Genomic DNA, 15,907 nt, shown 5'->3' on the forward strand with positions numbered 1-15,907 from the left:
GGCGGGGGATGTCCTCTTCGCCGGCCGTTCAAGAGGCCTGAAGGTGATAGGGACTTGGGGCCGGGCAGGCGGGCTCCGGAGGGGGGGAGCGAGTCAGCCGCCAGCCAGGCTCCAGTTGGGTCCTCGCGTCATGGGCCCCGGGGCAAGAAAAGGCCTAAGGACTAACCCTCGAGAAACTTCCCTTACCTCCCCCCACCCCCAAGACATAGAGACAACTCCGAGGTGAGCCCGGGGGGTGGGGAGATTAAAATTGACTGCCCCCCCCTGCATTTTTTTAATTGAATGTTTTAAAGATAAATTGAACTTCAAAAGGCAACTTCCTAAACTCTTGGAGACGGGTGAGAAGTAAGGATCGCCCTCGGGGGCGACTTTTACCTAGGAGGAGGTGAAATAGGCGCCTTTCAAATGCAAGGAAGACTTCCCTCCTCCCTCTGGAGACACAGCTAAGTGTGCGCAGAACTGTCGGCGCCCTGCACGCACAGCCAGAGGATGGATGGGGCCTCGTAGAGGCGCCCAGGGTCAGCCTGGTGGGGTCTAAGACACCCGGTGGGTGGGGGCGAGAAGCCTTCCTCTTGATCCATTTCTCCTACAACCTGGAGGAGTCACCGGCTGGCCAGCGGCTCTGGTCGCCTGGGGATTCTGCTAGTCTTTTTTTTCCCCCCGCGCCCAATACATTGTGCAGGAAATATTTTTGACTTGGAGTTCCCAGATCTATGTCAAAAGGGAGAGCGAACTTAAACCGGGGGAAAAAAAAAAAAAAGTTCCTTGAGCTCAAACTTATTTTTGGTCGAATTCCTGTGGGAAGAGCTGACTTCGGGACAGGACGGGTCTTTTTCTATTAAAACTTAAGTATCTGAAATTACTATTCTTTCGAATTCAAATCAGGCTCCTTTTTCTCTGCCGTTTTGCCCCCTAATTTAAAAGAAAAGTATTTTCAGATTGAAGCGGCTCCCTCGGCTGTAGTAGGGGACTTTTGTTCTTAGCTTTGTAACTTGAGTGACATCTCATTTTGGTTGGCTGGGGGCGGTCTTAAAATTATTTAAAGGCAAGGGAAAGGTGGGGGGAGGCCAAAGAAGAGACAGAATCCTCTCCGGTTCTCTACCTTCAGGGAAAGTTGTGAGAAAGCATTTAACACAAGGCCCAAAAACATTTCAATAAAAATTTATTGAAATTTCAGTGATGTTTTAAAGAGGAAAAAAATACAGAAAACCAAAGAACTCACCAACTATAACACAAAATATACCTTCATGGATTTTTGTCTTTAAACCATCCCTCAGCACCTGACTTTTGAACTGAGACTCTCTCTATAGGCACCAATTCAAAACGCCATCAAGATTGACAACAGTAGTTAAATTCCACTTCATTTGGAGGAAATCAGAGACTAGCAGATACAAATATGAAAGGAAAGTTGGGAAGTCAAACCATAGTCTCTGCACTCCCCCCAGCCCACACCAATCCCAGGACCACTCTCAGGGTGTTATATTTTCAGGAATTTCAAGTGGAGCTGGAAAGTGCTAACTCCTCCCCAATTTTGGCTAAAATAGGAAACAGCATTCCCCCCCACACACAACCCAAACTCTTGACATTAAAAAAGAAAAATAAATTTTGCAGACAACTCTTTTGAAAGTGTGTAGATGTCGGTGCAGAAAGTCTGTTTTCTAGTGTGAACAGCAATTTTGTGACCTGGAAATAAAATCGACTAAAAGAAAAACAAGAACAAAAACCTGACAATTGCAATCATATTTACACAGAGCTATGTACAATGTCAATAAATTAAAGTTTAATTTTCCAAGCATTTTCATATTCCACCTATTTACATGAGTTATCAAATAATTACATAAATACTTTGTCTAATAGTCTCGCTTCTTCTTTATTTTTTTTTAAAACCTTGTTATTGCATATACAGGAAAGAACAAACTGACGAAGAGGGATGTCAATCCAGCTACAGAGCTCAGATAAAATAAATTCAGTTTTTATTTCTCCCACCCTTCTCTGTGTCCCCCCCCACCCCCCACTTCCTTGGGGTTGCAGACTTGAGAGCACAGGTTGAGAGGGGATGGGGTTGTGTTTTCTCTAAAAGCAAGCTTTCAAAATAAAAACCACAAATATACTACTGTGGAACATGCAAGAAGAGACCTATAGTGGCTCTTAAAACATCACAAGAATATTAAAAAGACACAGATTTCCTTAATATAGACTAAACAAGAATGGCAGGGACCTCCCTCCCCAAACAAGGCTGCTCAGTAATTTATTGAGAACCAATATGCAAGTCACTATGAAGTTTTTCACTCTTCACAAACAATCATGTTTAATGTATGCATTTACCCCGATTTTTAAAAATTTTATTTGTTTCCACTTGACACGGTGAAAGGAAAAAAAATAGATCATATAAATCCACATTGAGGGAAATGCCTTTCAATACCTCTCCCCCCTGGAGGGCTCAGCTACCTCTTCCTGGGGCCACAGCTTCCACCAGCCTGGATAGCAGTCTCAGGACACAGATTCGATGCTTCCACCGGGTGGTGGCTGGATGCAACAGTGGTTTCTGAGCCCCCCCGAATCTGAGCCAGATCCGAGATCTATAAACCATGCCAAGACGACAGGGTCTGTCTCTAGGACATTCTCTCAATGGAGTCCGGCACCCCTTCCCAGACACCACTGCAAAAGGAAGGGGGTAACCCCACGGCCGTGGTTTAGTTTACATCCAACAAAGTGCGCTGCAGATTTGACTGAACTGGAATGAGACTTTTCTGGAGGGGGTCTAGGGGGACGCGCTGCGGGACCTGTCAGGCTTTGCTTCCAAGCCACTGACCAATCGCTGGATACTCTGAAGTTCGCTGGTGGCCGCCTCCTTCTCGGAGCAGAGTTTGGGCGACAAGGACACAGAGCTAGAAGAGAGCGTGGAGGAACGGCTGTTCAGTTCCGAGCCTGAGTCCACGGCCACCGAGGCGGGGCTGGAGGCCAGGGCAGCGGCCTTGCCGTCCAGGGGCCCCGCGGCCGGCGCCATGGAAGGCAGCGCGGTAGCCAGCAGGCTGCTGCTGTCGGGGACCGGCACCGGGATGGAGTAGGGGCTGTAGCGCAGCCGCGGGCGCATGCTGTTCAGGCTGAGGAAGGGGTGGCGGTGCACGGAGCTGGAGGCCGCAGCCGAGGAGGCGGCAGCTGCTGCGGCCATGTACGTGTAGGGGTAAGGGAAGAGGCTTCCGAAAGGCGACATGGCCAGGCCCTGGGGAAGGAAGAGAAACCACACTGAGATCAGGGACTGCGGGACGGGGAGGAGCCAGTCTCCTCCAAATCCTCCCCACCAACCGGGCAAAGCCTTTCCTTTGGGGGCACTGGGATGATATGACATATTTAGATTCCAGTCTTAGCTATGTCCCCCTAGGCAGAGGAATGGAACCACTGCTGATATGAACAATCAGGGAACAGCAAAGCATCATATACTGATTGAGGACTGGTGTTTGGAAATAAGGTAATGGCCACAGCACTCACACATAGTACCTGGCCCATAGCACCTAGTTTCCCCCCCCACACACACACACACAAATTGCTGCACCTGTTAAGTGGGCTACGGATTCAGTTGAACCCACAGAGATGGCTGAAGGAAAACCAGGGGACATGTTATGAGACTTTTTTAGGGGGTGGGGAGGCATTCTTATCCTCTCCAATTTTCAATTCCAATTGCAAATTTCCCAGATGAGACCCCCAAATAAGTATGGAATATGTGAAGCAAAGCAAACTGAGTGGGGTGGCATTTGGCTATCCGAGACAAAGAAATCACCTGGCCTAATTGGAGTATCACAGGTGGGAAACTGAGGCAGGTTTCAGGGGCCCAGGGATTTATTCAGCTAATAAGTGGCAGAAAGAGACTTTAAAATGTAGGGAGCCTGGGTCTGCACCATGCCTAGAGTGTTTGAATGCCCAGGCTGGTGCACAAGCACCTATTACTGCCGCCTGTGACCCAGTCTCCAGGAGAATCCTTCAGGGGACAGGGGAGGAACTGAGAGAGGCCACAAGCCAGCCCTTTTTCTGGGCCCCCTCCTCCCCAAGAGGGGAGGCCAGTCCTGCCTAGTGGCTCTGGCAAGGGACACAAAGTGCTCAGACCAAACAAGGGCTTGCAGAAAATCCCAGAGAACCTTTTCAGCAGGTTCAGAGCATTCTGATCGGCCTGAGCCTGCTCCCCAGCACAGCTGTCTGACCATACAGAGGCCTGCCGCAGCCCCTGCTGGTCCCTCTCCTCCGACATTTCCCAAGTGTGCTCAAACTGTTAACCCTATGGGGGACAGGCTGGCCGACTTGGGGCGGGGGTAGGGAGCAGAGACTGAACGAATCCTCAGCCCAGAAGTCACTCCCCACCCCCCCCCCAGGCCTCAGTCACCCTCTAGTCCCTGGAGTTCTGGGGAACGGTTGGCTCTCTGACACTAGAGATTTTAGCTCCAAAGCTAAAATCCAAAAACCATGAAAAAGGCCCTAGAGTCAGATAGTCTGGGACAGAGTCTCAACTCCACCAAGTACTAGCTGTGTGACCTCAGACAAGTTACTCAACATCTGCAGGCCTCTTCCTCTCCAGCTGAGAAGTGGAGGTGTCAAAAGTCCCACTGAAGGTTTAGATCAAATGAGTCAGAAGAGATGAAGGGCCTAGGAGACAGCCTGCTGCTCAGTGAGCACTAGGTCCCGCTGTTATCTCTAGCACTATCTACTCTGCAGGAAACAGCCCCGGGGAAGCCTTTTTTGGAGGGGGGGGTTGAGGTCATGATGACTCAGTGAGTTAAGTCTTGCACCTAGTAATGGGTCGATTAAAAATAATAGTTTGTAATGACTGTTATTATACATTATTATTCTAAGGCAAGGGGGGCTGCTGCGAGGGTCTGGAATCAAAAGGTGGGAAAACCGCAGCTGCTGAGGCAGGAAGAGGGGACACCTACCTGAGAGGCCAGGACGTGCTGCTGGAGGTGGAAGGGCAGGGTGGCCGCGGATGCCCCAGACAGTCCCTGCGCAGCGGCGGCTGAGGCCATGGCGGAGGATTCCAGGCCCGAGACGCCAGTAGAGGCCCCGGACACTGTGGCCAGCAGGGGCCCCATGCCCGCGGCCATGCTGGAGAAGGCGCCCCCCATGGCGAACTGGCCGGGATGCAGGAACAGTGGGTGCCCGTTGAAGAACTGCTGGCTGGCCAGGCCCGGCGCGAAGCCCAGGCCGGACAGGGGGCCCTGGGCCAGGTGCGCGGCCGCGTCTGTCTGCACGGTGAGCGGCGCGAACGCCTCCTTGCCTGGCAGCGCGCGCGCCTCCTCGACCTTGGCCGTGGCCGCGCCCTCGCGGCCCGGGCTCCGGCGCTCGTCAGCGCCCAGACCGCGGGTGCTGGAGGAAATGGTGGCCGGACTGTGGCGCGAGTCCGGGGACGCCTTGTCCAGCCGCCCGCTGTCCCGGGGACGGCCGCCGGGCTCCGCCGCAAAGAGGTGAGCCTTGATGGCCGGGCTGCCCTTGTCACGACACGGCTCCTCCGACGTGGTGGTGGTGATCTTGGCCGAGTCGCAGGCCTCGGGGCCGTGCTCTTCTTTGCTCTCGGCCTCCGCGTCGCTCTCAGCCTCGCTGGGACACAGATCTAGCACAGAAAGAAAGAGGGGGAGACAAAAAGCGAAGCGGAAGGGCGTTAGCTTCGAAGTGCACCAGGGGGGTCCAGTTCCTAATCTGAATCCCAATTGGCTGTGGAAGCCGGGGCAGGCCCCTTAGCCTCTGGCACCTCAGTCTTCTCATCTGCAAAACGGGGAGGGAGGATACCTAACACCTTAGCTTTTAGATTCAATAAGCTAACAAGGAATTTAAAGTGTTTGGAAGGAGCTTAACCCACCTCCTGGAGAAATTCCCCAAACCAGTCAGTAGCTCTTCCTATTCTAATGAATTGTCCTTCCCCCTCCCCTCTCCCCCCACCAGAACCTTCACTAGCTTTCTCCATTCGATTGCAAATTAACTTTTTTAAAATAAAAACTAAGTTACTTTAAAAGTCACTGCTGAAGCACATTCCAATTATCACCAGTCTTTGTTGGGGGAGTGAGATGCAGAGCAGCACCTTCCACAAATTTGTGGATTACTTTGGAAGGATTTGTTTGGAAAGAATCCTGACATCTGAATTGGTAATGGCAGAAGCAAACACCCCTCCCCCAGCACACACTCAATGGAGCCTTCATGGTTTGCCCCAGTGCCTGCCACAAAATGGGTGATGGGCAGCTCCCCCCACCCCACTACCCCAGGACAATCAGAGACTCCTTCCTTTTTCTTTCTCCACACCCTCTGTGGGTGTCCTACAAAAAAAAAAAAAAAAAAAAAAAAAGGAGGGGGATCCTATTTTATGTTTAAAGGTTAAATGGATTGAAGACATTAAGGATTTCACTTAGAAACAGGTTTCCTCCAGTTGAGAGGCTCTGTGTGTCTTTTCAAATAAATAGTGCTTGCTCTTTAAACACAGGAAACCAATTGGGGATTGGAACCATCTCATCCACCCCCAACCTCAGCGGCTGCAAGTCTCCAGGGCTCCACCCCCCCACCCCAGGTGAACTGTTGTTCTCCGGTTGAGTGTCTCTTAGCCACCTCCTGAGTTCCAGGGGCAGAGAATGCCTTCCCTCCTGCCAACCCAACACACTTTAAGGTAGAATTCAGGCCAAGGGTATGTCAGTAGTTGAAGACTGTCATGGTGGGAGGTTTGGGGGTCGGGGATTGGAGGGTAGAGGGTAGACGGAGAGGGAGAGAGAGAAAGTGCTTCAGGCACCCTTTCAACACGGCCCCTGCCAAGAAGTAATATACAAACACACCACCCCACCTGAGCCAAATAAGGCTGTAGAAGAGGCTCTGAGCTTTCCCTCTATGACCTCAGGGAGAGGGGACTCACCTGATACCCCCTTTTTGAACTTTGGTTCCTGTTTCCAGATGTCTGGAAGGGTCTGCAGCTTGCACTAGGTGAGTCTCCAGGTCTAGGCCTCCAGGCCTCCCCACCCCCAACACCTCCAGGCCCAATGACCAGGAGTCCAGGTCCTGCAGAGGTGGCCAGGCTTACCTTTGAGGTTCGATGTCCCTACAGTGGACACTGCTGGTGAGGAGGCCTGAGTGAAACAGGTGAAGGCCGCCTGTTCGCTAGAGGACTCATCCGAAGTTCCTGTCTCCTTCTTGTGTCTTTCATCAAACACCCGCATGGACTGCAGGGTGAGCTGCTTTCTGTGGCAAAAGCCCACACCCAGCGTTACAGAGCACAACACACACTTCCCCTGTGTCCCTCGCTCCTGCCAAAGTGGCATATGCACACACCTCACTGTCTGCCACCCCCCCCCACAACAGATTTCCTTCTCTAAAATCTGATGGCCCCAGGGCAGCCACGCAGCCCCAGCCCACTCTGACCCTTTAAGTGAGATACAGAGTGTGGCATAGGGTGGGGAGGGGGCTTCAGGTGTAGATATTCGAGATCAGGGTTTCACTGGGAAAGGACGTTTGCTTGAACTAGGAAACCTTGTTTAAAACCAGGAGGACAGAGGGCAGGAGGTGGCCAGGGACAGCCGAATGCCAGCCTTATAGAGGGAGACAAGCGGGTGTCCAACCCTGAGAACACAATGCTGTCTGTCCCCAGCCTACCCAACTCCTGGATGGTTGCTAAGGTCGGGAGGAAGTGGTTATTTCATGGTGCACTCTACAGTAATTGGTTCACCAACACGTTAATTGGAGTTAAAATTCATTTAGATGTTAGCAAAAAATAAATAAATAAATAAAAATTCAATGCTCACTCTCCAGGGGCAGGATGGAAATTTGAGGCATTTTTCTGGATTTTAGAAAAAAATCTTTGAAAACAGGTTGGGGGAGGGAGAGCTGTTCTCATATTCTCTGTCTGCTTAATGCAAAATGATACATGTCCCTATTAAAGGGTGGGGGGAACTAGATTTCTCAAGGGGCCTAGCTCTGTCTGATGGTATTTGGAAGGCAAGATTGCAAAAAATTCCAAAGCATTTTGTGAATGGCCTGGTCCTTGTCTGGGATCTGCCCAAGACGAATTTAAATTAATTACAATTAATAGGCATCCCTATGTAATCTGTCATGCTCAATGCTTTTTTTCCAGAGACAACTATGGTATAGAATCATCTGTTTCTTTAAAGGCTACAAGTCATATGTAGAAAAGTTGCAATGTACATTCATAAAGTGTAGTGAGGGGGAAGTCAATTAGCTTCTATCCGCTCTTCTTAGAATAAATTCCTGAATCCCACTTCTAACACTTGAAAGTTTAGTCCTAGAAAAGTAATTTTTTTCTCCTAAATTATCCGAGAAATGAATAATTGTCTCAACCCACCTTTTTTCTCTCCTGCCATTTCCAGTGTCCCGAAAACCTTTCGCAAATGGGTTGTTGTCTATTTTTAACTGAGTTATCTAGAGGAGGAGACACAAGCAAGACAGAGGCATGAGCTTCACTTTCTAGAATGTTCTGAGATGTTTCCCCCAGGTCAACAGCCTCCTAGAAGTCTGGGTGCCAACAGAGGTCATGTGGATGTGCCAGGTTAAAGAGGAGTCTGTTCTATAGGAGGCAGTTGACAGCTTGGGGTTAGAAATGCAAAAGTTTCTTGAAGTTGTCAAGAGGGACAACCTGTTGATCTTAAAATTGTGTCTTCATTTTGAATTTCTATACAATGTGATTAATCATAATATATGTTAAGGCACACTCCTCTCTGCCTTTATACACAATCTCACACACACACACACACACACACACACACACACACACACACACGCCAACCTTTTCCATGAATCTAATAAAATGATTTATGGGATTTCGCTACCCTTGGGCTAAAGTTTGATTTTTTTTTTTCCTCCTAGGGTGGGGGGTGGTTTGAGGAATTACACTACTGACAATCACAGATTCTAAAAAGACTGAAAGATCTCTGGAAACATTTGTTTTCCTTTATATTCTTTGCCACCACAATGAGGTGGAGGAGACCCAGTGGCCTCTTTGTCTGATTAAAAATGCTCTATTTTATTATTACATGGACAACTTAGTTTCATAGGATTCTGGGTCTAGAGGGGACCTGCCCTTTGCACGCTGAGGAAAATGCCATAGTTTGTCATCTTTCAAATCCCTTCCCTTTGGGGGGTGGGGGGGGGTGTCACATATACCAAGTTACCAGAGGTGAGAAAAGAGCCCTGGGTTGGCTTCTGGGTCTTGAAATGTCCCTGCTGGATGCCTGACTTCAGGTTTTGCATTTGACAGGGGGAGAAGGTGATGATGTCCTCTTAGTCTCCAGCCTACGGAAATCTACCTGGAACACCTTGATCATCCCACAGGGACCCATGACAGTCAGAGTGAGTTCTAAATGCAGGATGGATGCTGACAGGTGAGCAGAGGGCTCAGCAGCTGAAGAGCAGGAGTCCCCAGCCCTTGCTCTCACCCCCATTACTGCCTTCAAGTAGCCACAGTTGGCATTGGCCAAGCACTGCTTTCTCTCTGGACCTCTGTGCCCTTAACCTTCAGGCCATCAGAACAGTGCATTTCAGGTGTACTGTTGAGGGCCCTTCCAACACCCAACATCAGGTCCAAGGGAGAAAAAAACTTTCAAACAAAGTGGTGACTTTGGCTACCTCAAGTAGAAAGCCACAGACAACTCCATTCACAGGACCCTGTGATCAAGCTAGGTTCTTCCACACACACGCGCGCGCGCACACACACACCATAAAAAAAAAACACACAGCAGCATAAAAGGTAATAAAAACCAGACCAGCTTCTCGGGATTTCTGGCTAGAGGAGAAAAGCTGGTCTCCACTAGAATTCTTCTCCCTGAATCCCAAAAGACTTTTTGCCTGAAATTTTTAGCTTCCTCACCACCCCCCCCCCACCTTATTTCTGGATCCTTCTTCCTAAAAGGGGAAGTGGACGAACATTGAAACCAACACAAAACAGCCCCAGGGCTCAGGGTTTAGAGTGTATCAGGGACCATGGGTACAGGAGCTTCTTGCTGACAAAAATCAAGGAGGCTTTTCTTGCTCAGCTTTGGGTCCCTAGTTGGTGGAGGAAGGTTTTGTTTCTTCCTCCTGGGAGGTGCTAGAGCCTCTTCCCACAAGGGCTCCAGCCAGAGGTCAAATCACAGAAGAAAAACCGAGGCTCACATCCCAATTCCCTTTAAATGTTCCCACCCGGAACCAAAGCAGTTTTTTAAAGGGGAGGGGAAATATCACCATTAAAATAAGAAAAGCCCTTTCAGTTACCTTATCATTCTGGTATGCGGTCACAGCGATGAATTCAGTTTCGGGGAACAAGTACGTCCGAAATGTACTATAAGGGAGTTTCAAGATGTCATTGGCTCTTACAATGTGGAACCGGGGCTGGTATTTGTGCATGGAGTTCAATATAGTCTGCAGTGGCAGGGAAGAGGAGATACACAATTTTTTTTTTTTTTTAAGGATTAGCAGGACAAATGGGATCTTAAGACCCCTGTTGGGCTGACATCTTCCCCCACGGGCAGGGTCCCACACTTGGATGGGAGTACCTCTTGGGTACAGTTCACTCCACAGATGTAATCTTCTGGAGAATCCAAATCGCTCCTCAATTTCCAACAGGGAACCCCCCCACCCTCGCCATCTAAGGTTCATTTTGCCTTGAACCCTAGCCTACCTGCGTCCCAAAACTATAATTCCCCTGCCACGTTGCGTGATCACTTGGGAAGGCCAAAGTCTTAAAAGATAGAGAAAAACATGCATTTTAATTTAGAAAATGATTCAGTACTTTAAGCGCCCACTAATTGACGAGCCCGGTCCACTTAAAGCCCTGAAAGGCTGAACTCAGAGAGGAATATTTATGCCCTAATCAAATCAAGGGCTTTAAATGCAATTCCTGCCCTCGGAAGATATTTCCGCGCCCTTCACGTCTTCCTGGGCCTAATCTTTCTCCTTATTCCTCGCTTATCACTTTGTTTATTTTATTGAAATGTTGGGGAGGGGTGAAGGAAGGGGCAAAAGGTGCCTGGCCTGACTTTTGCAAGCAATCCCAGTCTTCTGAAAGTTTCTAAGCACGGTTCTCACTGTTTTCACACCGAAAGACCTCACCCTCATTTCTTGTAAACCTGACTGTCACCTTGGCTCAATTCTCTTTTAGAAAAAGAAAACCACATTATCGCAACCATATTCACACCCTTGAACCAACACAATCAAACCTGGGAGACTTAAACTCTCCCAAGAAAGAGGACGGCTGGATTCCAAAGAGAAGAAGTTGCATGTTTGCAAACAGAACAAATCCTGAATGCAATGGATTTCCACTCTCAATTGTGGGGTTGAAGCTTCCCTGTCAGGAGGGCGAGAATCTACCAAGGACCTGGGCTGGCTTACAGAACATGAACAAGGGTGCTTTCTCGCTCCCATTTTCTTTAGAAGACCAAGGCCTTCATTATCCGGAGAGAAGCACCCCGGATCCTCCCCCAGCTCTGCGGAAAACCGCACAAATTGGCCAGGCTTTACCTCCAGCGATCAAGTGAGAACTCTGACCCGAAACGCAGGAGTTTAGAAGGAACTCGAAAGAACTACCTCCGAGAGAGGGGTAGAAAGCACATCTGCAGGAAGCAGCAAAGGAACTTACAAATCCGTGTTTGTCCGAAATGTTGTTGGTGAGTTTCAGTTTGTGGAAAGTGACAACTTTAGACATCCACTGTTCCCCGGTAGCCGGGCTGTCGGGGTGAATGTACATTCTCTTTGGCATTTCAGGGTCGGCCTTACCCGCCACCATCCACCGAGAATTGTGAAATTTATATCGACAGTCATCAGCAGCTATAATGTCCATCAGTAAAATATATTTGGCCTTTTTATCTAGCCCAGAACATCTCACTTTAAATGGAGGAAACATTCGCCTACAATAGGAAAAGAATGAAAGAGAAAGAAAAAAAAAAGAAAAAAGATAAATTGCTCAGAATCTTGAGGTTGGCTTCCTGTTTATTCTTTTAAAATGTTTTATTGTGATAGAGGAGCTTATATTTTTCAGACTAGAGCAACATGGTACAAAATTATTCTCTTCCACATGGAAGTATGAAACATGCCCGATTTTCTATATTTAAATATCTCAAGATTCAAAACAAATGAAGGATGGCACTGCATTTCTCTACAGAGACTAACAATCTCTTTTTTTTTTTCTATGTGCCTGTCCAGATTGCCCTCTGTACAGAGAAATTCTTGCCCCTATCTTTTTTTTTTTTTTTTTCCTTTGTGCATTTAGTTCTAAACAGCTCAGGGTAGGATTCCAGTGAAGTGCTACTCATGGCTAGAATTTTCCACCACCCATTGATGAGAAAATGCTAAACTTATCAAGGAAATAAAGGTCAAGTTGCCCGGGTCCCTTCGGTGCAAGAGCAATCCCGCTGCTGGCGAAAGTGCAAACGGGCTTCAGTTAAGTTCTCCGAATAAATTTTGCAGATTAGGGTAAACTCCCCCATGCCTGCTGCCAGCCCCAAACTCCAATGTTGTGCCACCAAATTGCTGTTTAATTTCACACAAGTGTTGGCATTCTGTACTTCTGACTTAAAAGGAAGCACTCTGCTGGGAACACTGACTAAATGTCTTGTGGGTTTAAGGAAGAGTGTATGCCAAACTTTGGCCTCATGTAGCTTGGAAGGAGACAGAAAGCTACAGACCTCAAGAGGGGGACTTTATTTTTATCCTGATAGAGTCCAACACTGTAGTTAAAAAAAAAAAAACTGATTGATTGTAAATGATAAGCCTGGGTTCCTCTTTTCCAAACATGTTTCGTTCAGGCGAGGACCACTAAACATTATGTAAAATATGGCTTATAAAAATTCACATATACAAAAGCAATGTGCATGTCCTCGTGGACTCCTTAGGTCTACAAACATAATCTTAATTATCCAAAATTGCCTGCTGAATCCTTCCTCGGGTTACAGACATGTGAAGTGGTGTGGGCAAACAAACCCATTTGCCCTTCCATTTCTTTCTGACCCTGGCAGGCTCAGGCCCCCTTCAGACCCGGCTAGGTGGAGGGGCAGAAGACCAGGGGGACAGTGTCAGCCTCCCCCTACCATTCAAAAGAAAGGAGCTTTAAGTTTTTCTCCTGAGAACAAAATAAAACTGATCAAAACACATCAGTAATGAAAGAGGGGGCTACAAAAAAGCCTTGGAGAGTAAATTTCCTGCAATGGGGTGGTTTTCTTGCTTCCTAAAGGGATGTCTGTACTCCCCTGGAATATTTGGTCTATTCTGTAGAGACCTGAGATCTGTATTCCACCTATGCAGACGCCCAGGTACACTGAAAACTGCTGTCACCCGGAGCAGGGCTGTGGAATCTCTGCACACATTTTTAGGAGAACTAATTTTTCGTCCTAGCCGTAACAACTGGCAAAGAGACTTTTGGGAGAGGAGAGAGATAAAGGGAGGGGGGGAAACCTCGGAGAGCTTGGGGGAGAGGGTGGCCACCGCTTGCTTACCTTCCCGACTTGGTAATGACCATCTCGGTGCCCCTCTTGTGGAACTGATCCCAAAGTTCTTTAGCCTCCAGGTGCACCTTCGGATCATCCTCCACCTCTTCTTCGGGCTCAATGGTCTTCAGAGGCCTCAGATGCGCCTGGGGACCCAGGGACGAGAAAGGGATGCCGGTCTCTGCCGCCCCCACCAACTGATCCATGATCGGCTTGGCCAGGGCGCCGGGCAGCGAGAGCGCCGCGGCGCCGTTGGGAGGCAGCGTCAGCGCGGGGAAGAAGGGCGGCTGGTGACCCAGCACCGCGCTCATGGCGAAGTCCGGCGCCCGGTGAGGTAGGAACGGATGGTAGGCCATGCTTGTCCCAGGAATGACCGGATCTCTCATGGAGAGGCTCATCCACTCCAGGCGGGGACAAGTCCGCAGCTGCTGCCTTGCTTTTTTGTTTTGTTTTTGCTTTTTTTTTTGTTTTGTTTGGTTTTGTTTTGTTCAACAGCAGCACATAGTTTTTTAAAAACGCAAAAAGAAAAAAAAACAGGAGGAAGAAATCACAAGTAAATCACTTCAAAGAGGGGAAATTGTCTTTTGGGGAGGGGAATGTCGCTTTTAAAGAGGACAAGGCGACAAATCAGAAGACATAGTCGCTGGGTGACAGTCCTTGTGCCTTGTGATTTTAAAAAGCCGCTCCTGGAAGTCGATTTCCGTAGCCAGACGAGCGAGCAGGGTCTCGACTAGTGCCGGAGCCTGGCCGCTGAGCTCGAAATAGACACTCCAGCCCTGCGTCCCCGGAATCGCTCCCCAGCCCCCAGGTCCTTTGTTGCAAATGCGAACGGTTCTCCTAGAAGACTCTCCCCCTTTTCCTCTTCGTCGTCCCCCGCTTCCTAGCTTCCTCTCTCTTGCTGCAGCTAGACTCGGCTTTAGCAGGGAGCAAGAGTGCGGAAAAAGTCTCTTCTTAAAAACAGAAGAAGAAAAAAACCACACACACACAGACACACACACACACACACGCACACACACTGATTTAAGCCTCTTCTACCAGCGCTATCAAAACTTGAACAGCAAATTGGCTTCCGTTCGCCCTCCTCCTCCTTCCTCTGCTCCGAGCTCCGGAGGGTGTCTCGGTTTCAATCCGAATCTGGCCGGTCTCTCCTGCTTCTCTTCCTTGTCCTTTAAAACGTGAGCGAAATCGCTTCCTAAATCTGTGTCCAGGCGCGCAGGGCAGGGAGGATTCGGAGGGGGAAAATGGAAAGGAGGGAGAGAGAGAGAGAGGAGAGAGAGACAGAGACAGAGTAGGCGAGGAGAGGGAGGGAGTGAGGGAGGGAGCGAGGGAAAGCTAGTGAGAGCTGCTCGCCACCCTCCTCCGCCTCTAGAATTCCCCGGGCGTCTGCTCGGCGGCTCTAGAAGGTCGGGCTGCGCTGTGGGCTGCGGGGAGCCGGAGGCCTCTTGATTGGCTCTTTGACGCTTTCGGACCAATTGTGTTGCTGCATAGGCGTGGTTTTCACAGGTCGAGTGCTGGGGGATAGAGCCGAGTTATAAAAAGAAGGTGTCGGAAACTGTAACGTCGCTGTGCCGCATCGGTACTACTGCCTGTCCTGTGAATATGTCAACATGATCAGAGGGAGGGCGGGAGCCACTGGGGAGTGCGCGCACAGAGTCGCCTCTAGGTGGCTTATCGAGAGATCGCCGCAGACCCAGAGCTCGCTTGCTCTCGCTCAGCCCACGTCTGAAATGCCTCAGTCATCTAGCCCGGGATCGAGGGAGGAGGCAGGGCCTGGGAGGAAGGGGAGGGAGAGAGGGAGGGAGCAAGCCGGCTAGCCTGCCGAGCCGGGCGGAGAGCGCGCCCGGGCGCCGGGCAGGGGCGCTCGCCTCTCGCGCGCTCGCCTCGCCTCGCCTCTCCACCAGCCGCGGCTCGTTCTCTCTCCGGCTCTCCCTCTTCCTCCGACTCCCGGCGAGCGAAGCGGGCGGCTGAACCTCCTGCGAGTTGGCGTTCGGCCTCTGGGCGCGACTAAAGCCGGCGGCAGCCGAGAGGTGCGCGCCTAGACTCCAGGCTGCGGCGCTCTTCAGCCCCACGTGGAGCGGAGCTCCGCCTGGCCGCCGCTAAGTAAGGGTCCCCAAGCTCGTGCATCTTGGTCCGGGTCTCCCCTACATCTGGGCTCGCGGGAACGCGAGCGCACGGTTGCGGCAGGATCTCAGCACATGAGTGCGTGGGCCCCTTTCCACAGTGCCCCACCCCGCAGCCGTATGCGGGGACCCAAGTACCCTCAGTGCATCTGTATTCTAATACGCGCCGAAAAACACGTACACTCAAACATGTACACAGCTTGAGCCCCCGGCCCTGTCTGCGCTCACTCTGGGAGATGGTCTCTGGATTTTATAAAAATGCATTTACCAACCCTTTCAGATCTCGGCTTCCTTTTAGATGCGGGCTCCTGGTATTCTGCCTGGATGTGTGTGTTGGGGGGCGGGGAGGTGTAGAGAAGG

General features: G+C 50.0%; 1 protein-coding gene across 2 annotated transcripts; it reads right to left on the reverse strand.

The window, feature by feature from the left end:
• Positions 1–1,765: 1,765 nt before the first annotated feature.
• Positions 1,766–15,024, reverse strand: TBX3 (T-box transcription factor 3). Of its 2 annotated transcripts, XM_081283788.1 has the most exons (8): positions 13,437–15,024; positions 11,585–11,852; positions 10,628–10,687; positions 10,222–10,368; positions 8,318–8,394; positions 7,043–7,200; positions 4,923–5,596; positions 1,766–3,223 (listed from the first exon to the last, which is right to left on the reverse strand). In XM_081283788.1, the coding sequence occupies exons 1-8, from the start codon at positions 13,823–13,825 to the stop codon at positions 2,762–2,764; spliced, it is 2,235 nt and encodes a 744-aa protein (XP_081139914.1). In that variant the 5' UTR covers positions 13,826–15,024; the 3' UTR covers positions 1,766–2,761. The 2 variants fall into 2 exon arrangements, with proteins under 2 accessions (XP_081139914.1, XP_081139915.1); XM_081283789.1 differs by lacking the exon at positions 10,628–10,687 and having other exon boundaries at positions 13,437–15,014.
• Between the last annotated feature and the right edge of the window lie 883 nt (positions 15,025–15,907).

Source organism: Spermophilus citellus, assembly GCF_964194105.1.
Source record: "Spermophilus citellus genome assembly, chromosome: 3".
In the NCBI taxonomy this organism is placed as follows: Eukaryota; Metazoa; Chordata; class Mammalia; order Rodentia; family Sciuridae; genus Spermophilus; species Spermophilus citellus.

Bases quoted from the DNA above. Each gene is read 5' to 3' on its own strand.
- TBX3 (XM_081283788.1), bottom strand. From the start codon at position 13,825: ATGAGCCTCTCCATGAGAGATCCGGTCATTCCTGGGACAAGCATGGCC. The intron at 11,853-13,436 runs GTAAGCAAGCGG...TTCCTATTGTAG, and splicing joins GTCATTACCAAGTCGGGAAG to GCGAATGTTTCCTCCATTTA. The intron at 5,597-7,042 runs GTAAGCCTGGCC...TTTCTGTGCTAG, and splicing joins AGGGACATCGAACCTCAAAG to ATCTGTGTCCCAGCGAGGCT.